Source organism: Dryobates pubescens, chromosome 1, assembly GCF_014839835.1.
Source record: "Dryobates pubescens isolate bDryPub1 chromosome 1, bDryPub1.pri, whole genome shotgun sequence".
Lineage (NCBI taxonomy): Eukaryota > Metazoa > Chordata > Aves > Piciformes > Picidae > Dryobates > Dryobates pubescens.
The window spans coordinates 45,966,431-45,990,103 of NC_071612.1; the positions used below are offsets into that span (position 1 = coordinate 45,966,431).

At 43.8% G+C, this 23,673-nt stretch overlaps 1 protein-coding gene across 2 annotated transcripts; it reads left to right on the top strand.

The window, feature by feature from the left end:
* YTHDC1 (YTH N6-methyladenosine RNA binding protein C1) lies at window positions 1–21,224 on the top strand. 2 transcript variants are annotated; one of them, XM_009898010.2, is made up of 17 exons: window positions 1–94; window positions 3,981–4,082; window positions 4,602–4,930; window positions 5,062–5,416; window positions 7,156–7,245; window positions 7,758–7,811; window positions 8,421–8,515; window positions 10,546–10,654; window positions 10,753–10,870; window positions 11,716–11,800; window positions 13,493–13,659; window positions 16,174–16,256; window positions 17,574–17,610; window positions 17,701–17,740; window positions 17,847–17,909; window positions 19,487–19,621; window positions 20,489–21,223. In XM_009898010.2, exons 1-17 carry the CDS (start codon window positions 67–69, stop codon window positions 20,705–20,707), a joined length of 2,109 nt encoding a protein of 702 aa, XP_009896312.1. In that variant the 5' UTR covers window positions 1–66; the 3' UTR covers window positions 20,708–21,223. The 2 variants fall into 2 exon arrangements, with proteins under 2 accessions (XP_009896312.1, XP_009896319.1); XM_009898017.2 differs by lacking the exon at window positions 7,758–7,811 and having other exon boundaries at window positions 5–94; window positions 20,489–21,224.
* Window positions 21,225–23,673: the final 2,449 nt, after the last annotated feature.

Consider the following 23,673-nt stretch of genomic DNA (forward strand, 5'->3'; position numbering starts at 1 on the left):
GGGAACCGTTACGTGCCGGAAGAGGCAGCGTCCATCTTAGGCGCTCGGACGCGTCGCGGCGGTGGGATGGCGGCTGATAGCCGGGAGGAAAAAGGTACTCAGTGGTAGGGATGAAGGAAAATAGTTAGGTTATGGGAAGCCGGAGGGGGGGATGGCTCGAGGGGTGGGGAATCTCGCCTCCCGAGCCTTCCCCTGCCCGTGGCCTACTTGGCTGCTGTGCTAGGCCTTCGCTCTGGGAGACGTCTGTGAGAAGAGTGGAGGGATGATGGGGCTAGGAGGATCTCGTCGAGAACATTTTCATCATCTTATGGGGAGAGGGCACCCCGTTGTATGTTGGTGTTCTGGAGGTGGTGGGCCCATCGTGCCGTTGAGGTGCCCCAGCGGCGGCGGGCTCGGGACAAGGTGACTTGCCATAAGTTCAGCATTAACCTGCAGTAACTCGCTGCCAATACCTTTTCGCAGGAAGTGTCCGATTTGTCTTCTTTTGCTGCCCGGATCTGGAGCCGTATTGTTTTTTCAGGGTTGTTTGCCGAGGGACGTAGTTACTTTAGCAAGCAGAAACTGATGCTGGAATATTTGGTGTGGGGTTTTGGGTTTTTTGCCTAGGTTTTTTCAGTCAGTTATGCTTTCTGGGCACTGTGGGTGAGTAAGTTTGAATTAAAGGATCTGAATGCTTCCAAGGTAATGTATATTCACAACTTACGCTTGTTGCTGTATGTAGAAGCTGCAGTGATCCACCCTTTGTCCAGGAGGTTATATTAGTCAGCCTTCACAAAATACTCAATTTCAGGGGTAAAACCCTTCTTTAGATGTAGAAGATTGCTGTCGGGTGATTAGTGCAGATAATGGAGGTGTTATAACAAAGATCAAGAATCACCTTGATGTTGTAGCTTGGTTTGCATTGGTTTGGATTTCTGTGGAATGCATCACATCAAGTTTTTTGCTTTCTGGATAGTTGTCCATAAAACAGCTTTGTCAGAACAGTAGAAATTTGCTGTCTTTAATATTTATTGTGAAAGTAGATCACCTGGAAAATCCCCACTAGATCTTGGTAGAACTGATAGGTACTAATTTCTGGTTCTTGACTCTTAAACCTATGAGATAAGGTGCTATCACATTGTGCTGAAACAAGTGTGAGCTACCAGCATGAATGAGCAGTGAAATTGAAGTCAACTACAAATTTCTACTGTTGACATGTCTAAATTTCTGCTTGCATAACAATGGATACAGCTGGGCTTGGATTTTATTTTTTTTTTACATTTTGGTGCTTGGGATTTTTGTGTGTGTGTGTGTGTTCTTTTTTTAGCTTTTTTTAGTCACTTGCAATGATCAAGGCATGAGTAGTAGACAAGAAGTGTTTATGTTTCTTTACTTGGCTTTTAATTTCCTATGAAAGAGCTGATTCTGACTGAAGAGCTTGTGTGTAACTGAAATTATTGCCACTGTAAATGCAGCGTTATTTTTAAGCTGCTTGTGGAACAAAAAGTCTAGCTCACTGTTTTAAAAAAGCAGAAAATAAATCCCAAGTACCCTTTTAGTTTGAAATCACCTGGGTTTACCTCTGCCAAATCAGCTACTTGCTTGGACTCTTCCTTGAATAAATGTGATGCTCATGGCCAGGAGAGGAGAAATGGACTCCTCAGGTTACTTTTCTGCTGTTTCAGGTGAGTTGATTTTGTTCATGGAAGGATCCAACACACTCCAGAGTCAACAAAAAATGAGTTGCAGGAGAGGCCAACTGGGAGTGTCTGTAAAGAAAAGGACTATTTGGACCTTTTTCCTTCAGCAGTGATGAACTGCAAGAAATCTGATCTCTGCTGTTTTTCTAGGGGTTTGGTGCTTTTTCTGATGCTTATCTTGCTTTTGTTTGAGATAATTGAGCTCATCAGGTTGAACCCTAAGAGTCACAGTTCAGGGAGTCTAATCTGTGGAAGGCAGTTGAGCAGCATGCCCTGTGCAGGTGAGAGATGGGATCTCGTGTGCTCAGACTGCCCTTTGTGCATCACCAGGCTGCTAAAGGAACCTGTGATTTTGCTCTTTTAAATTCATCAGATAGATGTGTTTACAGAAGGGGATGGTGGTAGGCAGTGAACTCATTCTGCCCCTGTCTTTTACACTCTGGTGTAAGGTTCCAGCTATAAATCAGTCCCAGCTAACCCAGGAAGGCATCAGAGGGTATGTGTCAGACTTGTTTATCCCATGAAATTTTTCTCATCTCCTCATTTCTTTCTGAACCAGCTGCTGCATGATGGAGTCTTTTAGCACCTCTGCATGCTACTGCAGTATCCAGGCTAAATGTCATTTCCTCAGGTGTCCTGTTGCCTCCCCAGCAGGGAGACAAAGCTGAAGTTTGTGCGTGTGGTCTGAGCTGGGTGATGGGTTTAGTGTTCTAATTCTAGCCTACCTCTTTTTCACTAGTCTCCAGTGAAATAATCTCGTGCTCTGAACTTGCCTGGGTCCCCACAGGGAAGCAAGACATGGCAGCTCGTGTTGAGTGGTTGCACAGCTGTGACTCTTACTCTTGGATGTGTAACCAGTGACAGCAATAATATTTGCTGTGGGTATATAGAGGTCTGCAAAGGTGAAGGGCTGTTCCTGAGACACTTAGGATGGAGCTTGGTGTTAAACTGCCAAGGCAAAGCTTGACCCACCTCTCTGCACCACTTCCTTTGCATCAGCTGCAGTAATTGCACAGTTCAGAGGCCACTTCTTCCTTCACCTGCCACAGCATATGTGGAGAAGTGCCAGCAACAGAGCGAGCGTGCAACACTGAGTTCACCTTCACACAGTGGCAGTTCTGACTCTTGTTGGTGTGGGCTGCATCTTTTTTTAATAGCAAGCTGTAAAATTCCTCTTGTGAAATAGCTCAAGATTTTGAGATAGACAAGTCACCAAACTCTGGAGGACTTGGTTTGCTGCCTTACCCTAGTTCCATCCAGTACAAGAGTCCCTTCCTGTTGATTTGTAACAGTGTACAACACATCTTCTACGGACACCATCAGCTAGCTGAGTCCTTGGAATTTGCTCTGCTTTGGTTTTGTGTTCCGAGCACAAAAAAATAAGTGACATTCACAGTAATACAAAGGGGAAAGAGCTAAGAATTACGGAGGTTAGGAGGAGCAAGCAGTTTCCCAAATGAATGCCTTTTCTGTTTTCCCTTTCCATGCTTGTACCTAGTCCATTCCTGTTCTTTAAAGTGCTTGGAAGAGAGATCTGTGGTCTTAAGGATGATCAGTCCTCCTACCATGATCACCCCCTATCCCCTTTGGTTTCAGGCAAAGTGAAACAGAGTCAGAAACAGTAATGGATTTTAAAAGCTGTGGGACTAGCTGTGGTCATTTTCTGCTTATGGCATGAGTTTTCTTAAATTTCATCCCTTTTGATCAAGGGGAATTAATTCTAGCTTTTGAGTTTATGTTCAGAGCAGCTCAGAATTAATTCTGCAGCAAATCAGTGCTGCTTTACTCTTATTCAGTGGGGTGACCTAGCTTATGGTCTTGTTAGCTTGCCCTGGTGATTTTTTCCTACTTGTAGGTGAGCACAAAACTTTGCCTTCCTGACACCGCAACGACAAGAAGAACAGTGGAACAAGGAGGGAATATCATTTAAGGCACAGGTTCCTGAGGATTCTGAGAGGGGTCACTCCTCTTTGCTTCTGGTGCTCAGGCTCCTTTTCATCACATTTTGTACAGGCTTTTCTATGAAGCATTCATTTATAGGTCAGCTTTGCTGCAAAGCCTGTGTGACATGAGCAGCTAACTTGGGCCTAAATGCATCCTGTGACATATTTTACTTCTTTTATTGGCTTTGCTTGATCCTTCCAACCGAAATTGTGGTGATAAGTCAGGAAGATGATAATTTTTGCCTTGTGCCAGAGGTGTATCCCTAAAATAAATATTTGGGTTTGTAAATACTCTGCTGTAGTTCATGCATCTGGGCATTGAATAGTTGGGTTTAACTTCTTATGTGTTTGCTTTCAGATGGTGAACTCAATGTTCTGGATGACATTTTGACTGATGCTCCTGACCAAGACGATGAGTTGTATAACCCTGACAGTGAGCAAGATAAAAGTGAAAAGAAGGGTAGGTGACTTCAGTAGTGGGTGCATAAAATGGTAAAAAAAAAATCTTAGAAGCAGCAGCTCTTATAACCTGACTCAAAAAGTGGAAGAGTTCCTCAGTCTTTAGTTCATGAACATCTGCTTTTTCACCTTATCTTCCAAGCAGACAGTTCACTGGCTTTCCTTTTGTCTTAAAAGCAGTTGAGTCTGGCTTGTTGTGGATTTATCTCCTGCCAGAAAATGACTGTCCTGTTTGGTTTGACAAAGTTAAATGGAAATGGAGCAAAGCCTGGTTCTAGATTGGTTCTTAATTTGGCTTTAGGCCAGACCCATAAGTGTTTACTTGAGCATTCCCATCTATAAAACTTAGGAAATACCTACAGGATTGCTCTCATAAAATTAGTGCATTTTTTAGAACACAAGCTGTGAGCGTTGCAAAGTCTGCAGCTGAAAGATGTGTGCAACAGAGCTATGACCCAGAGTGCAGAAAGCAGGAGTCTCTGCTCTGTAAAGTAATACTGAACTCACTCTCTCTGCTCAGGATCCAAACGAAAAGCTGACAGGCTGGAGAACGCGGAAAGCAAGAGACAGAAGCCTGCTGTGCACTCCTCGAGGCAGCTGATGCCAAAGCCTCCCAGCTCCTCTGTGAGCAACAACAAGAGAGTGGTGAGCACGAAGGCAAAGCCGGTGTCAGACTACAAGAGCGAGGAGTATCAGAGGGCTGAGAGGAACAAGCGGCTGGATGCCGAGCGAAAGATGCGCATGGCCGGCGGCGCCAGGGAGCCTTACAAAGGACAACCCGAAAAACCTTGCATGAGGAAGAGGGATATTGACAGGAGGGCAAAGTCTTCTACACCAGATGGTTCAGAGGTATTAAATATTCTTGCTGCCTTAGAAATAAAGCGATTAGATAAGAGAATGTGCCTTACAAAGTCTCAGGACTGTGTGTGCTCCCTGAAAATAATGTATGACTGCTGACTCGCTTTTTCTTTAAACATCAGAGAATCAGGCATGATGTGGATAGAAGACCAAGCAGATCCAGCCATTCTTCTAAAGAAGAGGTGAACTCTGAGGAATATTGTTCAGATCACGAGACTGGCAGTAGTGGTTCCTCTGAACAAGGCAACACAGAGAATGAGGAGGAAGGAATGGAAGAAGATGATGATGATGAAGGGGAGGAGGATGAAGAGGTGGAAGAAGATGGGGAGGAGGATGAAGAAGAGTATGAACAGGATGAGAGAGATCAGAAGGAAGGAAATGACTATGACACACGAAGTGAAGCCAGTGATTCTGATTCAGAATCTGCCTCTTTCACAGATGGGTCAGTCAGATCTGGATCTGGTTCAGAGGCATCAGGTAGGTACCATCCAGCACTCCATCCGAAATACCTTGTTGTTAAAAGTTTCGCTGCTGCTTCCTGGCTGTGTCAAAAGTAATCCTTAGCTGCAAAAGTCCTACTAGATGTTAATTATGAAATATCGTGGACCAAACATGGTATTGCCTTACCCCAAAATATCAGGATTGCTGTGCTAAGCATTCAGAATGGTTTTGATTGCTTTGGCCTTGCTAGTCAAAACTTCAAATGTTAGAATTCATCCTGACTTAGGTGCCTTAATGGCTTAATTTCTCTCACAGTCCATTTGGTGTTGAGCTGTTCTGTGTTGATAAAGAGTGATCAGTTAGAATGGTGTAGGAAAAGCAGCAGCTCCACAAGGAAGGGTAGTTGGATCTTAAGCAGTGGCTGCCTTTAGCACAGGAAATCTAAACCTGAATTGAAATGATTAGCTACTGAGGCAAACTTGAGAGAAATGTTTTAAGCAGAAACCAGAAACAAATGTTTCATGGTATATTCTAACTAGTCTTAAATTACAGATGTGAAGTGTTAATGAAGTAATGAAGTGGGGTTTGCTGTCTTTTGGGTTTTTTTTAAGAATGCAACTTGCAATGCTGTTAGGATTCCTCTTGTGTATGTTCCCTGTATGAAGCCCTGCCTAGGTTGTCATTCTGTTTAACATAAAGCTTTTTGTGGCTCAGCTCTGCAGTTTGGGGTTAGAGAGCAGACAAGTGAAGCTGTAATTGTTCTAGGAAGCTTTGTAGCATAATGGAACACTTTTAAGAGTGGGAGTTGCTGCTTGTGTTTTGTTTTCATAGCTCGTGCTGTTTTGTTCAGCTCTGAGCAAATGAGCCCATATCACTATCACAAAATCATGGAATAGTTTGGGTTGAAAGGGACCTTAAATATTGTCTAGTTCTAACCCCCTGTCATGGGCAGGGACACCACCTACTGGAATGGATTACTCTAGGGTCCATCCCACCTGGCTTTCAACACTTCCATGGCTAGAGTCTCCACAGCTTCTCTGGGCAACTTGTTCCAGTGCCTCACTACCCTCATGGGCAAGAATTTCTTTCTAATGCCCAATATAAATCCAGCTTCTTCTAGTTTGAAGCCATTGCCCCTCATGCTGTCACTCCATGCCTTTGTCAAAAGTCCCTCTCTAGATGTCCTGCAGCCCCCATCAGGTACTGGAATGCTGCAATAAGGTCTCCCTGGAGCTTTCTCTTCTGCAGGCCCAACTCTCTCAGCCTGTCCCCATAGAAGAGGTGACCTAGCCCTCTATTCATCTTCATGGCCTCCTGTGGACCCACTCTCCTTCTTCCATGTCCTTGTGCTGTGGGCTCTAGAGTTGGACAGAGTACTGCAGGTGGGGTCTTACCAGAGTGGAGTAGATGGGGAGAATCACCTCCTTTGACTTGTTGGCCTTAAGACCCAGTTTGGTCTCTCTGTTGTAAATTTGGTTGAGGGCTGGAGAGAATAGCTGAAAAGCAGCCTTACTAAAACACCTAGAAGGTCAAATCTGTCTCTGAAGGTCACACAGAGATACTAGGTCTGTAGCTGGTGTCTAAAAGCCATGCTTAAGCAGTTAGCATTGCCTGCTGTTTCTGAGGCAGCAACTACAATTTTCAGGTGCAAGTTGATGTCAGTATTTCAGATGGCTTTTTCCCATCACAGTACCTTGTTACCATAATTTTGCCTGTCACTTGATCTTTAAAATACTGCTTTTATTATGTTTTGGTTTGTTGGTTTTTTTTTTCAGATGAGAAAAAGAAGGAGAGGAAGAGAGCTAGAGGTATCTCTCCGATTGTTTTTGACAGAAGTGGAAGCTCTGCGTCAGAATCATATGCAGGTATTTTTTCCTTTTATTGCTTGTCACCTTGACCTGCATCAATTCTTAATGTGTAAGCTAAAGCAAATGTAACTGGCTGTAGAGTTTGGGGTATGTAGCTTTTCATGATTTGGTATTGATTTCTGGCATGTTGCGTGTGGATTCCTCGGAGGGGAAGTAGGCTTTCTCCTTACTTTAATGCTATTCTGTTGCTTAAGTGGAGTTTTCACTTTTTTTGTTTTTTAAACTTGGAAGATGATGATTCAGTGACTAGTTTTCTGAGTAGGAAATTGCTCAAATGCTATTTCAAACAACCAACCAAACGACAAACCCAAACCAAAGAACCCAAAAGCAAACCAAAACAAGCAAACCAAACCACTCGTGCACATTGACCAGCATTTTTTTGTGTGTGTGGGTGCGCGCCAGAAAGCGTAATTTGTCATGAATGCAAATGGTATGTGACAAGGCTGTAGAAATTGTGTCTTATCTCTATTAAGGCTCAATCTGAACAAATGTGCTTTGGCTAAACACAGGTTCAGAAAAGAAGCATGAGAAATTATCATCTTCCGTTCGTGCTGTCCAAAAAGGTATCATTTAAATTTGAATTTTTAATGCATGCCCCATAGCAGGCTGTGGTCTCTGGTCATCAAATTACCCACGAGTAGTCATGTTCCGATATAGATCGCTCCGAGCGCGTCGTTGCCCTGGGCACAGGTGGCTCGTGAGTGTGTTCTGCTTGTGTTGTGTTGGGAGCGACACGCAGAACTTCAGCCACTCTGCTCCCTGCAGACCTAGCAAAGCAGACCATGAAACGTTTGCACCTGAGAAGGGGCACGCTGCAGCATTCTCTGTTGGATGGCTTGTGCAGATGGGAACGTTACCCAGTGTTTGTACAAAGATTCTTAAGCAAGAAATAACTCCTGTATATCGGAACATCACTGAATCATGCTGATGTGATTTGATTATTTTTTTTTTCTTTACCTCAAGATCTAAGTTTTAGTTTTGATTTAGTTTTCCCTGGCATTTTGTGCTTCTGCAGCTTAGACTTGAAGTTGGGGGTTGACTGTGGTAACACACGTAGGAACTGGGTGGGCTATGGTGTATTTTGAAGGAAACGAATATATACTAAATGCAACATTTTTAAACAACTGTAAATATTTACAGTTTTACTTATCTCATACTTTTTTTTTTTCCAGACCAAACAAGTAAACTCAAGTACATTCTCCAAGATGCAAGATTCTTTCTCATCAAGAGTAATAACCATGAAAACGTATCGCTTGCTAAAGCAAAGGTATGTTGAATTTCCTTCCAGCTCACCAGTGTGGCTATTTCCAAACACAGCCACCTTAGACACAGCCAGCTGCATTTTCTCCTCCATCGCTTAGATGATGATAGAGGCAAAGATGGAAGCTGCTGCTCCATGATTCTTCAAGGGTAGCCATTTTGCCTCTACTGGAAGCATTTCTAGACCATCTGTCATTTATCCTGATAAGATGAGGGTTATAGAGAGGCCTCAAGGTCTGTGTGATAACATCCTAAGCCAACCTCCACTGGGAATGCTGAGATAGTATTTTCTCCTTTTCATCAGCACCTGTGTTCATATTGCTGTGCTGTGAGAAGGTTCAGAAGGTTGCTTTGGTTTTCATGTGATGCTGTAAATGTAATTTTGTTCCAGCTGATTTGAGGCCTTTTAGCCAAAATGCATGTCTGGCAGTACTGGTGCAAGGAATCCCTCTTTGGGAGGGATTCCAGTGCTCTAGACTTCAGCTCTGATGAACGGCACTGGGTCGCTCTGGTGGTTTTCTTGACATCTGTTATTTGTAACAGCTTGTAGAGAAAATAGCTGCTTTGCTGTTGCACAACATACCCAGAGCAGCTGATTCTGGTAGTGAAGATTTTCTGAAACAGAGCAGGATTCAAACCATTACATGAATCTTGACATTCCTTGACAACTATCCCAGCTTTAGGCCTGATCTGTGCAGTGAACACCATTCTGACCAGTGTGTGCTTTTGCTCTGTAGAGGAGCACATTCCTGCTGAGCCTCGGCCACTTCTGGGGCTGAACTCAAGTTCTTGGAGTAGATGCTTTGACTCTTGACATGTAGACATCAGTCTCTTGCTGCTGCACTTCCATGAAAGTGGCTTTTGTGGTGCTAGTGCAGGAAGTTGTAGTTCACAGCAGAGCTTCACAAGCAGCCTAAAATAACACAGCTAATAAAAAACCCAGTGTAGATCTCTAATGAATTGTCTGGTCAAGCAAATACTGATCTGAGCACAGAGTAGGACATAAGAATGTACCTTCAGTAAAAAAGGAAGAGAAAGGACATTTTATTTGGTAGACCCTAGATTATATTCCAAGGCTGAAGCTTGAGCAAGTCAAACCAGCATAAGCTTCTTCTGCGGCTATCCAGAGAATGGACTAGTAAGCTGGTCTTGCTGAAAAGTGATACAGCACTCTGTGTTCTGATACTCTGTATCTCAGCTCAGTTGGTACCTTCAGGCAGCGTATGTTTTCTTGTGCCATGCCTGGGGAAAAGGGAGAAATTAGTAGGTGAAGAAGTGGGAGGATGAAGGCTGAATGAACTGGTTTGGAGGGTCTTGCCCATTTAAAATGTTGGTCTGGTGTCTCTCATGTTTCTGGCTTTTCACTAAGAGTTGGAAAACCTGTAAGCTATCCTCAACAATCGTGTCTCTTAAGAAGATTACTGAGGTCTAGCTGCACATCTCTCACTGCATATGCTACTGTTTTATCATAGTTTATGTGTATTATATAATAGTTGAGCTTCTAAAGTCACTTAAAATGTAGAAGATACTAAAGGTGAAGGTCTTCATATATCTGATCATCATTATAATTACAAGTGAAACTTCTAGCTTGTGCAAATGCATCTGCAGTGTCCCATAAAGATTGAAAAGCCAGTGGTTTACAAGTTCTATCATGGGACTGGCTAAAAATATGTTCTGAGGACCTGAACTAAGCAATACACAGAATCACAGAATGTTAGGGGTTGGAAGGGACCTCAAAAGATGAACCCTGCTGCCAGAACAGGATCACCTAGGGCAGGTCACATAGGAACACATCCAGATGGGTTTTGAATGTCTCCAGATAAGGAGATTCTACAGCTTTTCTAGGCAGCCTGCTCCACAGCCCCAGCACCCTCAGAGTGAAAAGTTTTTCCCTACCTTCCTCTTTGCATTGTCTTCTGTCTTAGAACACTAGTTTGTACACGTTTTCCTCATCTGCGCTATATACCTCTGTTGGCTACACCTACTGAGATGAACTCTTAACACATTGATGGTGGGTTGGGGGTTGTTTTGTTTCAGGGAGTATGGTCAACACTTCCAGTCAATGAGAAGAAGCTTAATGCTGCATTTAGATCAGCAAGGAGTGTTATTTTGATATTTTCTGTAAGAGAGAGTGGCAAATTCCAAGGTAAGGGAAAGCAAGGAGATAGCAAGGTAAGTGAAAGTGAGCTTTCTGTGCAATAGCTTTTCTGTTGTCTTTGTTACAATTTATGTGCGATCCTTTAGGATTTGCAAGATTGTCTTCAGAGTCCCATCATGGAGGATCCCCTATACATTGGGTGCTGCCTGCAGGAATGAGTGCAAAAATGTTGGGAGGTGTCTTTAAAATTGACTGGATTTGCAGGTAAATAACTTTATGTTAGTAACAAGGCATTATAATGCTGTTTCTGTGGAATACTGCCTTCAGTGCTGACAGCATCCTTCTGGAAACTCCATTCAACCAAGGATCTGTCCTCCCATCTTCCCAGATCCCTTCCTCTGTTACTGAGCTCGGGACTCAGCTCTATACCTGGCATGCGTTATGGAATTTAATGGCAATGAATTAATTCAGAGATTTTTTGAACACTTGTGTTCCTTCACTGATCTCTTGCACTGAAAGCAGAAAACTCTGTTCTGAAGGCCGAGTGAAAACAACTGCTCACTTGAATAGACAACTGTGGATAAGAGGGGAGAAGATCCTGTAAGGAAAGATCTGTCTTCATCTGACATCTTGGCATCTGAACAAATTAAAGCCTACTGCTCTAGAATAACGTGAAATCCTAGAGATGTTTGCATAATGTACAGGTTATAAGCACTATGCTCAACGATTTCTCTTGAGTCTGTCTTAAGAAAAGTTTTGAACGTTCCCTTGACCTGTAGGAGGAATTTATTTCAGTAGTTACCATGAGCTAGCACCTCATGTAGAACTTGGGCAGTGTGTTCAGGTGGAGCTCATAAGCGTGCGTGATCCTGGTGTTGTACAGAGACTGAAAAACCCTTCTTTAGCAGGGTTGGCTGTCACAGATGGACTACACTAGTTAATGCTTGGTTAAGTCAGAGTGCAACTTTTGGTTACTAATACTTGAAACCCACCAAGACATGCAGAGACCTGGCAGAATTATTTTGTACGTAATGTCCTGCTTTCTGCATTTGTGAATACTTTTTTTAACATAACACAGGCCACACTAATTTCTGCCACTTGGTGCTTAGGCGTGAGTTGCCGTTCACAAAGTCTGCTCACCTGACCAACCCCTGGAACGAGCACAAGCCAGTGAAGATAGGCCGGGACGGACAGGTTTGTTACTTTTGGTGGTTTTCTCCTCTCTAACCCATGTCTCCTAGTGCTTGCTTTCTGCTTGGTATGTGCAGAGGGGCTGGATTCTTCTGAGATCGGTTGTTACTTGTGGTGGAGCACTGTGATAAAGGCACCCAGCTCATCTCTAATGTTGTGGAAGAAAGAAACAGCAAACAATGCAGTGCCAGTTCTTGGTGGTAAACAATGTTTGATCCCTCAAACTGCGTGGTGTTTTGGGTTTGAGACGTGCCATGCGTTGGATGGTGTGCAAACCTTGCTGCAGCAGTTCTTGAGAACACGCCCCAGTGTTTCCAGCTGTGTTTATATACTGTATAGTTTAGGGAAGAGACTCTGCCATTATAAAATCTGTGCTAAGTAATTGGTGGGGCCCTTTGTCTTGTTAGCCAGAGCAGAACGCAGCTGTGTTGCTGCTGCCATCAAGTGACCCAGCCTGGACTCAAGTAACAGGTCCTGCTTTCTTAGAGTGAGATGGGAGTTGCATAATCCCCACCTCGTCTGGGGCATGTAGACTGCTATTTTGCCCATAGGCACATTCACTTTGTTGGGCAGCTGAAGTAGAACAGCATTTTCAGTCTCAGTATTTTGTCCACTTCACTATAGAGTTGCAGTTGGAGGTGGGTTTCAACTTTCTTTGTAAAACTGCTGTCCTGTTAGGTACTGGGCAAGCGGTGTTTGTTGCTTACTCTCTCTGCTTTTCAACTTGGGACATTTCCTAAAGTGGTTCAGGCTTTGTGCACCCCTGAGTGGATCTCTCTTCTGAGGACATGGGCCCTGAGCATTTCCAACAGCCCTTGGGAAGGCAGTTCACAGGCATGTCACCAAGTGGAAGAAACACTTATAGATTTGCTTTGCACCTGGCATTTGCCAGCTTCATTTGATGGCCCTTAGTTCTTGTAGCAGAAAATGGAGTCAAGTTGATATGTCCCCGTGTCCTCCAGACAACTGATGTCTGTCTTGCCCCCAATACCCCACATACTCATCTTTTATTCTAGTCTGGGGAGACCTACCTGACCTGCTCAGTCACTGCATGTAGGGCTTTTTGCACTCATTCATTTACTTTCAGTGGTCTGCTTTGAAGCTCGTCTACTGTCCCCTTATTGTTTCAGATTCAGGGATCAGAACTGCACCTGCTATTTAAGGTGTGGGTGAAATGTGGTCTTTTGATGGTGTATAATGATGTTTTCAGTCTGTGTTCCTTTCTTAATACTGAGCACACCATTTGCTTGGTGTGAGCTGGCACTTTCATGGACCTGTCTACTGTCCACTGGAGAATTCACTTTAGAGTGGTGGTAGTCTACTTCAGCAGGCCATGGCTTTATATGTGAAGCTGGGGTGGATTTTTTCCCTACATGTTTCACTCTTCTCTCTGTAATAGGTGATTATTTTCTTTGATGACGAAACAGTCCTCTGATTTTTTAGCAAAACAGTGATGTGGCCTATATGTTTCATGGGAAGATGTGGTTGCCCCAAGTGTTGGACTATTTTATGAGAGTTCTAAGTAGTGCCTAAAGAGTGAAAGGTAATGTAAGTGAATTTTGCTGTGTCTCAAGCGATACCAAAACCTCTCTGAAGTGTCTTTTCTTGTTTTTTCATGTATGTTGTCAGTGTATTTGGGGAAGAGTTTCGTTTCTGCAGTTTATAAACCACTACTGAACTTCTAACTAATTCTAGGAAATTGAGCCGGAATGTGGAACCCAACTTTGTCTTCTCTTCCCTCCCGATGAAAGTATTGACTTGTATCAAGTCATTCATAAAATGAGGCACAAGAGAAGAATGCACTCACAGCCCCGATCAAGAGGACGCCCGTCGCGTCGAGAGCCCGTGCGGGACGTGGGAAGGTTAGAAACGTTCTTTGGACTGATAGTAGGCACATGTGTCAGAATAACCTGATGGAGGAATGTCAGTCGTCAGAGCTTGCCCCGCGAGGAAGAAGAGAGAAAATCCTCAAATCAAGCTGCATGGACAAGTCTGTGGCTTCATTGAGGATTTCACATGGTTCCCCGGTGTGGCATTTTGCAAGAGGAAAATGGGGATCTTTGCTTTTGCAGAAAAAAAAGAGAGATCTTAAAGTGCTGTCTAGTTTAGACTAGATCCTTTACTGAGCTAATGCAACGTGTCATACTAGCTGTAGGTAAGCTTGGCTTGATGATGAGCAGGCTAGCTGGAGAGAAGGAAGTCTTTCTTTGCCAAAAATGTGTTAATATCTTGTAAAAGCCTTTTCTTGCAGGTGTGTCTCTGGATAAGCCTTATCCAATGTGGGACTTTTATAAGGATCACTTAGAATTTTGCAGAAGATGCCGCCTCATTTTGAGGATAAAATATTTTAAGTTATTTTGCTATTCAAGAGGAGCATTATTGGGACTGTTTCAAATTGTGTCACCGTGATGTGTTAACCCCATTGCCAAATATGCTCTAACATGCACCCACTGAATTCATGCATCTTGCTGAGCTTCTGCAAACAGTAGGTTCTTCCCAAAAGGGATCGAGTGGCCCCTGGAGACCCGGCAACAAACCAAACAGAATGGCTGTTGCTGTGTCTGTATTTACAACCTTTCCAGATGCTGGCAGTACCTGTGGACTTTAAAAGTATTTTTAGAGGATCGACATGGTTATTGATCACTGCTATATGAACTTAACATCATTTTCCAGGAAAAAAGGGGGTATAACTTGTTACAGAATTGGAGAAGTCTTTGCAAAGAACTGATATTAGCCCTTCTGCCAAACACCTTTTCCCCGTGTAGCTGCTTTGCATACAGACTGATGTATGGTTTGGGCTGAAACCTTGGGTTAAGTTTCCTCTTTGTGGAAACAACCTGTGGTAGGTACAGATGCCCAACAAGAGGCCCCATTTCCTTGAGCTTTAAAAAAAAAAAAATAAAAAAGGACATTGTCACAAGTAGGTAGGAGGAAACCTGGCAGCACCCCCCTATTTTTGGCTTTAAAGGACTGAACACCGAGATGCTTTTGAAGTTAAGCTAAGAGGTTTCCAGTGCAATAAAGTATATACAAGTGAAGGTTTTGCAATGGACTGCAAACTATACATATAACACCATCACACCTTCTCAAGCCTGCCAGGGCCTCCATTTATGTATGTGGCTTACAAGCTTAAAGTCAGTAGTTGGACTACTATATGAACTGTTTCTATCATATTTTATACCGGTCGTAAATGCAGTCTCAAACTACAAGAAAGCGGTATGTTTATTCTTTACACCAGCTTTTATTTGCCTTGGTCTGATTTTGCTGTAGATGCAACTGCTTTGGTTTGTGGGCCTTTTGCTCATAGTAAAGAATCTGCTTTCATTTTAAAAACCTCAGTAACTGGGCATGGTGGGGAAAGGGGGGAGGAGAGGTGACTTGATAAATCAACTGAAAGCTACGTGAGCTTGTTACTCAGCAAGCCAGTTGCACAGTAATTAAGCAATTTAAAATGTTCATTTCTTGTCTTAAGGAATTGTATTGCTGGGATTGGGAAGGGAATGGTTTTGTAGCTGCTTTATTTAGAAACACTGTTGTGTATGCATTGGAGTCTCCCATTAATGTTTATGTATCTTGGTGGAGCAAAATTGGCAGCTATTTTTCAGTTCTTCAACTGGAATGTAACTTTCATAATCAAATTTCCTCCCTGAGAGCCAAGTTTTTGAAGATAACTCTCTAAAGTAAAAGAGCTGTTTCCACAGAAAGGAGCCCAAATTATTTTAATTCTCAGGAAGTTTAAGCATTCTTAAAGCTTCCTGTAAAAGGCACTGGTGCATTGCTGTTAAGTTGCTTAGAACAGAAATTGTCAGAAATACTCTCTTTGGCCTACCCAGGTAGAAGAGCTACAGTGAAAGAAGCAACTTCACAAAGCATGCAGAGCTGTATTTAGAAATTTTCTGGAAGTAGACCACCTATAGAATTCTTCTCCCCATGGCTATCAAATCCAGCAATGCCCATGCCTTCTGACTGCAATAATACGTTCTGCCACTTACTTTTCCCTGTTTTTAGTTCTGTAAATTCTTTTGGTACCCAACAGTTTCTTTCAAAAAGGAATGTGGAAAGTGTAATGTCAACACTTAACTCTGTTTTAGCCAAATTTATTACCTTTTTTGGTACGAAAGTGCAGTTGGGTAAAGTTCCTTCCTTAACTGCCAGAGCTCCTGGAGCCAGAAAGCTAACAGTGGAGGGTATTTGATTGGACTGTTGTTCCTGAATTCTTTGAGTTCAAACACCAAACTGTAAAACATTTTGAAGCAGATGAAGGTCAGAATGGTTAAATTGAGAACCTGGGCAGCTCAAGCTATTCCTGTGACGTGTTCTGCTGTGCCGAATGCTCCAAGCAACCTTGTTTAATCTTTGATATCTAATTTGTGTAGGCGTCGACCAGAGGATTATGATATTCATAACAGCAGAAAGAAACCAAGGATTGACTATCCCCCTGAGTTTCACCAAAGACCAGGTTAATATCTCACTATGAAGATTTCTGTGCACCAATTCACAGGTGTTTTCTCTTTCAGTGTGTCTTCGTTAATCCCAGAGTAATGCATTGATGTGACTGGGATATAGAAACAGAGTTTGGCCTGAGTGCTGCTTGCTGCTTTAACCCAGCTCTTGCAGAAGCCGGTGACATGGATTCACAGCTTTGAGAGTGAGACAAGCATAATCTAGGCTGAGCTCTTTGAGCATCAGAGCTATGTATATGGTTGTGAATGAGCCTCTCAAGGGCACAAGAATTGGTTTGATCAATTTGTCAGTGCACTAGTCATCAAATTAAGCTGTTTATCAGAAATTTGATGGCCTGACTGGCGGCCTGTGCTGAGAGCTGACAGATGTTCAGTTGAGTGTTCAGAGAGAATTGTTTTACCGGCTGGCCATGAGGAAGGGAGGGGGGAGCCTCACTGCATTTTACAAGAAAATTTGAGAAAGGAATTGTTGTGTTCTACAGTGGGAATGCAGCAACAACACATGTGATGTTGGGGGGTTTTAGAAAGCAGTTAATTGATCTTCACTGCTATTAGAAATCTCAATTCCATTATTTCTGCAGCAAATTTCTAAGTCTTTCTTAACGATCTGCCTTTATCTCTCCAGCATGCCTGCAAAGCCTGTGTTCTCTGATGCAGAGTTGTTGCTGCTCCCTGCTTTTCCAGGTCTATTGTTTAAAGTGCAGAACAATTTCATTTTCAATAACGAGGCTCAGGAGCATTATTTTATCAGCATAAGCATGTCTGGTGTTCTGCACTACTTCACTGAGCTATTTAAAGTTGAATTGCTGGGAATACAGTGAAGCTGCAAAAATCCCTTGCCCCATTGGGCTTTTCCAGATGGATTTTAGGTTGTTTTTAGTCTTGTGTAACATTTTATCCAAAAGCTTTTATGAAGTCATCCCTAAGAGCTGTCCAGATGAACACATTATACCGAATGCAGAGTTTCTGAGCAGTAACTGACAGCCAGGGGATAGTTCCCCTCAAATTTGTGTGTGTTCCCAGCTTGGGTCTGCATTTGCACAGATACCCTTTGCATATTTGTTTGTCCTCTGTGGAAGCTCCAGTGGGTGCACCTGCATAATTGTTTTGTTCCTGCATTAGAGTGTTTTCCTTTAGTCCCTCCAAGAAGTTGTAAGTTTTTGAGATCTATCTTGAAAGCAGGGATAGTGGCAGGTAGACACAACTTGGTAGCTGGCACAGATTGAAAGGACAGTTTCTAATTGAGTCTGTTTTGTAAGAGTGTCCTTTTTGAGATGGTAAATTGAATTTAATACTGCTTGATGTTCGAACAGGGTATATAAAGGATCCCAGATACCCCGAAGTAGACAGGTAAGGTGTGTTCCTGTTATCCATTTTACACCCTGGCAACCTGTGTGTGGATAAATTGGATTTAGTTGTACAAATTTTTATTCCCAACAGACGATTTTCAGGAGTTCGACGAGATGTGTTTTTAAACGGGGTAAGTTGGTGCATGGAGACTTTCTGGAGAATTTATTTACATTCAGCTTTCTGCCATTCCAAAGGACACTCATCACAAATGTTAACGCCACTGTCTTTCATTTTAGTCCTACAATGATTACGTGAGGGAATTCCACAACATGGGACCACCACCGCCGTGGCAAGGAATGGTTTGTGTCTTGTTGAATTCAGTTTTTTCCTCTAGAGTATGCTTTCTGGGTTTTTTTGTTCTGCACTGGAGGAGCCTAGCACATTCAGTATGTTTAAGAAGCAGCATGTGTTTTAAGACCTGTGTTTACAGTGTGCATCTCTGCATTCTTATTTTTTAAAGCTATTTCAGTGGGGTAGCTGTGCTGTAATTTATAGCTGTTGCCTGTGCCACTTTCTTGGCTGAGCTACAGAGTTGGCAAGGAGCCAAGGGTGAGAGCTGTGCAAGCCCTCAAGAGGAATTTTTTGAGTATTGTGGTTAGCTCTTCCCTTTTCCTAAAATCTGTCTTTGCTGTAACTACCTAAAAGCTTTAGAGGGCGGGGGGAAAAGTCTCAAATAATAAAGGAATAGTCCAGGATTGTAGTAGGCAGTAGAGCAGCAGTAGCCTGACTTGGTTTGAGCCTACAAGAAGCTGAACACTGTGAACAAATGGCAGAGCCATCCTTTAGCCACAAAAGGCTGTGATGAAATTTTGTATACTACATCTTCAGTAGTCACTGGCTACCTCTTGAGCAAGAAAGGCACCACAGAGGTGGACTTGCTGCAGAGGTTCATGGGATGGGCTCTCATGCTCTAGACTGGCATTCAGGAAAGCAGCAGAACCATCCTGCACACTGCACTCAAAAATGAGTCTTGCTGTATTGTGGCCCCCGCTGGCATACACTTCTTGCCCAGGCAGATGAGAACACACATTTGTGCACTTACCTGGTGCTGTGCTCCATGGGAATTAACTGATGATTCCCTTCTACAGCTGTGAGTCATTCATTTCATGGTCATTCTGATGATTTATTTCAGTGGCATTTAGTAATTCTGGCCCTGAGGGTCCTGGGGTTTGATAGGCCTAATAGTCTCCTGGCTATTGTTTGTGCTGCAGGACCAGGTGTAGAGATGCTACTGTAGCCTTTTTTTTTCTGTGCTGAAATACAGCTCTCATTTTAATGGAAGAAAGTGAACAAAGTTGTCAGACCGGGAGGAAAATGTTTTTTTCAAACACAGCTAAGCTTCCAGGAAGTCCTATTTATTTTTTTGTCTTCCCCTCTTCCCTATTCTGCATTCTGCCCAAATAGTCATCTTGAAATCCAGCACTTCCTCCTACTTCCTTTCTGACAGCAATGCAAGCAAAGATTGCCTCAGTAACACAGGAAGGGAAGGCCATGCTGAGCAAAGAAGTGGAAGAGAGCAGCCAAGAAATGTTTAACCAAAAAAACCCCAAAACATAAAACCACAAAAAATCCTGCCCCCCAAAAAAACCCCTAACCCCAGAATTACACCGCATTTAAGTAGCAAGAATTGTATGTATGATACCACTTGAAGGCAGATACAGAAACAAGGTGGTCGGGTGATGGACAAACTTAGCAAAGCAGTGGTAGAGCAGTACTAAAGCATGCTGATTGATGACAAATGGTCTGCCATTCAGTTAGGAGGCTGTGGTGGGATACAATGAGACGTGTTTTCCCTCTGGATGAATGTAACTTCTCTTGATTCCCAGCATCCCTTTGTTTTGAAACATTCAACAAACTTCCTGTGACTCTCTTGCAGCCACCGTATCCAGGCATGGAGCAGCCACCACACCACCCTTACTATCAGCACCATGCACCTCCACCTCAAGCTCACCCACCCTACTCAGGACATCATCCTGTACCACATGATGCAAGATACAGAGACAAACGAGTAGTAAGTGTCCATGGAAGCAGAGGGGAGTGAGTCTGCAGGGCAGAGGAGGATTTGGGGTACAGATGCAGTCTGCCCCAAGATGTGTTGACTTCGGTAAACTGTTTTTAAGACCTGTGTTAGTGTTCCTTGGAGAGATCAGTTACTGGAGGCTTCCAGCATCTCCTGAAAAGCTTCTGTCTCCCAGTTGAGGTAGATGTGCAAAAAATAAGATCTGAGCTCTGTGCTTAAAGTGGCTTCCAGCTCTCTAGCTCTAAAGCCCAGTTCGGATAAAGATGTGTATGCAACACTTGCTCAGCAAACCACATCAGCAGTAGGGAAGTTTAGGTTAGAAGTCCTTACAGGCACATCATAACCCAGGGCAGATAGTTCAGAGATTGCTGTTAGCTGGCTTTGAAGGCTGCTAGGCTTTGAGGTCTCTTTCTGGTATCTGGTAAGCTGTAATCCTGGAAGTTCCACCTGAACATGAGGAGAAACTTCTTTGGTATGAGGATGCCGGAGCCCTGGAGCAGGCTGCCCAGAGAGGTTGTGGAGTCTCCTCTGGAGACTTTCAAGACCTGTCTGGATGTGTTCCTGTGTGACCTATTCTAGGTGATCCTGTTCTGGCAGGGGGTTTGGACTGGATGATCTCCAGAGGTCCCTTCCAACCCTTGCCATTCTGTGATTTGAACCCCAGTATCTCCACAGTGGAAGCACAGCCTAGGTGTGCTGCCCTGAAGATGGAAGAAGAAACTTGCGCTGAGGGCTGCTGGCCATGTTATTTCTGAACACTAGGCTTTGTCAGGAACAATGGCAAGCCCTTGGGCTGAGGGGAGGGAGGGGGTTTGGATGGACCTGGGCAAGAGAGTAACCATCTGTCCTCTGATCCAGCACGACTACGACATGAGGGTTGACGACTTCCTGCGCCGCACACAAGCAGTGGTCAGCGGTCGGAGAAGCAGACCGAGAGAGAGGGAGAGGGAGCGGGACCGGCCCCGGGACAACAGAAGAGACAGGGAACGGGACAGAGGCCGCGATCGGGAGAGGGAGAGAGAGAGGCTTTGTGACCGGGACAGAGACAGAGGTGAACGTGGCAGATACCGAAGATAATGCACCTGGAGCAGTGCTCCCTTGAAACTAAACAGAAAGCTTGTATTTTTTTGTGTGTTTACAGGTAGTACATTTGATTTTCAGCTGTCTACTTAAAAGTTCATTGTGTAGAAGGATTTATAATGACCCTCCCTCTTCCAAGCATGCAGTGAACTATGAACTGGAAAAAAAAAAAAAAGCCTTGAATTGGCCAAAAATAAAATGGGCAAAGCTGGCACTCAGCTTGATGTGTCTGTTGGAGCAGAACGGGATGCAGCTAAGATTGTAAATCCCGAGTCATTCTCCATACGTGTTCATCTACTTAGTGACTCCACTCTAGGTTTTCAGCCCTGATGGATAACTGCCATATTATAGTTTATTTTTTGCTTTGATGTGTTCTTCCTGTAGTTTCACATGGTTCAGTGGGAGAATGCTGCTATCAAGTATGCAAATATTGAAATATGATTTATTTTTTTTCATTTTTGCCTGTATGGCAGTGTTGTAGCAGCCCTTTTTTGTTGTTGTTGTTGTTGTTGTTCCCTTCCGCCCTTCCCCCTGCCTCCCCCCCCGCCGTTTTTTTAACCCTCTCTGTAAAGTCCAGTGTTTTGTTTTGGGTTTTTTTTTTTTTCAGTCTTCAGTAATGAAAGCAATATTAAGAAGACACTCTTGATAGCTAATTTTTAACCTTTTTTTAAAAAAGAAAAAAAAAATTCCTGCCATGTTCAGTAACATTTTTTTGGTCAGTTCTTTTTGTCTGGTCTCCTTCCCAAATGTACACATAGCTTGGAGCGTTCCCGGCCTGCGTGCGTGGAACCAGAGAATCTTGCTGTATTCTACACTGCTACCCTTTTTTTTTTTTTCCTTTTTTTTTTTATTTTTTTTCCTTTTTTTTTTATTTTATTTTTTTTTTTTTTTTTTTTTTTACAAAAATAAATTGGTAATTATTGAAATCATCAAAACTTCAGGTTGGATTTCTTGGTCTTCTGAACTTGCCAGCTGGGACAGATTCTATCTGATAGATCTGTTCTGACGAAGTCAGGATGGCTGAAGCGGGGCTGGAGCTGAACTTGGCAAGGGATGCAGAGAATAACAAGAAATGTTTCTGCAGGAGTCAGCCGGAAAAGGAAGGCCAAAGAAAGGGCATCCCCTGACTGAGCATAATGAGCAAGCTGCTAACAGCAGACCAGCAGGTGGCTGAGGTGCTCAACAGTCCTCACAGGCAGCCTTTCTCACACCTCCCGTATTGATGAACCACAAGACGAGGACCAGGGGAGCAGAGTCCCACTGTAAGAGAACATGTTTGTGACCACCTGAGGAACCTGTACATACGCAAGTCCGTGGGACATGATGGTCCCAGAGTCCTGAGGGAACTGGCTGATAGATTTGCCAAGCCACTCTCTGTGGCTGTTGGAAAGCCCTGGCAGTGAGGTGAAGTCCTTGGAGACTGGAAGAAGGGGAATGTTGCACACATTTTTAGAAAGGGTCAAAAGGAGGATTCTGGGAACTGCCAACCTGCCAGCCTCACCTCTGTGCCTGAGAAGATCGTGGAACAAATCCTAGAAGCTCTGCTAAGGCATGTATAGGACAGGGAGGTGATTCACCAAGGGCAAGTCCTGCTTGACCAACCTAGAGGCCTTCTGTGAAGGAGCAACTTCATCAGTGGTCAAGGGAAGAGCTACAGATGTCATCTATCTGAAGTTCTGTAAGGCCTTTTGGCATGGTTCTTTGACATCTTTCTCTCTACATGGGAGAGATGGGGATTTGATGGGTGGACTGTTTGGTGGATGAGGAATTGGCAGGATGGTCCCATCCAGAGGGTAGTGGTCACTGGCTCAATGTACAGATGGAGACAGGTGACGAGTGGTGTCCTTCAGGGATTCATACTGGGACCAGTGCTGTTTAATATCTTCATTAATGACATAATGGGATTGAGTGTACCCTCAGCAAGTTTGATGACTCCAAGCTGAGTGGTGTGGTCAACAGCCTGCAGGGACAGGGTGTCATTCAGAGGGACCTGGACAGGCTTGAGAAGCGGCTTTGTGTGAACCTTAAGAGGTTCAGCAAGGCCCGGTGTAAGGCTCCTCTGATCTGATGAGACCCCCACTGCAGAACTGTTTGCAGCTTTGGAGTCCTCCACACAGGAAAAAGACAATGGACTTGGAGCAGGTCCACAGAAAGGCCATGGAGATAGAGTGCTGGAGAAGCTTCCAGGGAGATCTTAGTGCAGCCTTTCAGTTCTTAAAGGAAGCCTATGAGAAAGATGGGGACAGACTTCTTAGGGCATGTTGTGAAGGACAAGGGGTGATGTTTTGAAACTAAAGGAGGGAGATTTGGGCTAGATGGAAGGAAGACTTTCTATGTTTAGGGTAGTGGAACACAGGCCCAGGTTACCCAGAGAGGTGGTAGAAGCTTCATCCCTGGAACCATTTCAGGTCGGGTTGGACAGGGCTCTGAGCAACCTGCTCTATTTGGAGATGTCCTTCATGAGTGCATGAGGGTTGGAGCCATAAAAGTCCCTTCCACCCCAAACCAGTCTGCAATTCTGGCAGTTCTAGGTGTTTGTGTTCCACACTAGTTTAAAAATTCTGGTGCTAGGTGAAATTGATCCAAAGCCTGAATTCGGGTAAAGGACTGCTGAAATCACAGGGAATTGCTATTCTGTTTCCACTTAAGAGTTCTGGCAGCTAATCAGAGTTACTCAGGCCTTGCATGTTCAGCTTGGTCAAACCATACTTGAGCTGTTGGTCTACAGCCATGATCATACCTGTCTGCCAGGACTGTGCTAGCCCTTCAAGATCCGGGCTCTCCTCTTGTCTTCTTTGTAGTGGCAGAACTTTGCTTGTTGCTTCTTATCAGTTGGAAATAGTTGAATCTAAACTGTGAAAAAAGTCAGCCTTGCAGTGGAAGCTGTTACATTTGTACAGCAACTGTTCTAGTTCTCAGCACTTGCTTGGGGAGTGCAGCCTCCAGGAATTTCACCACCTTTA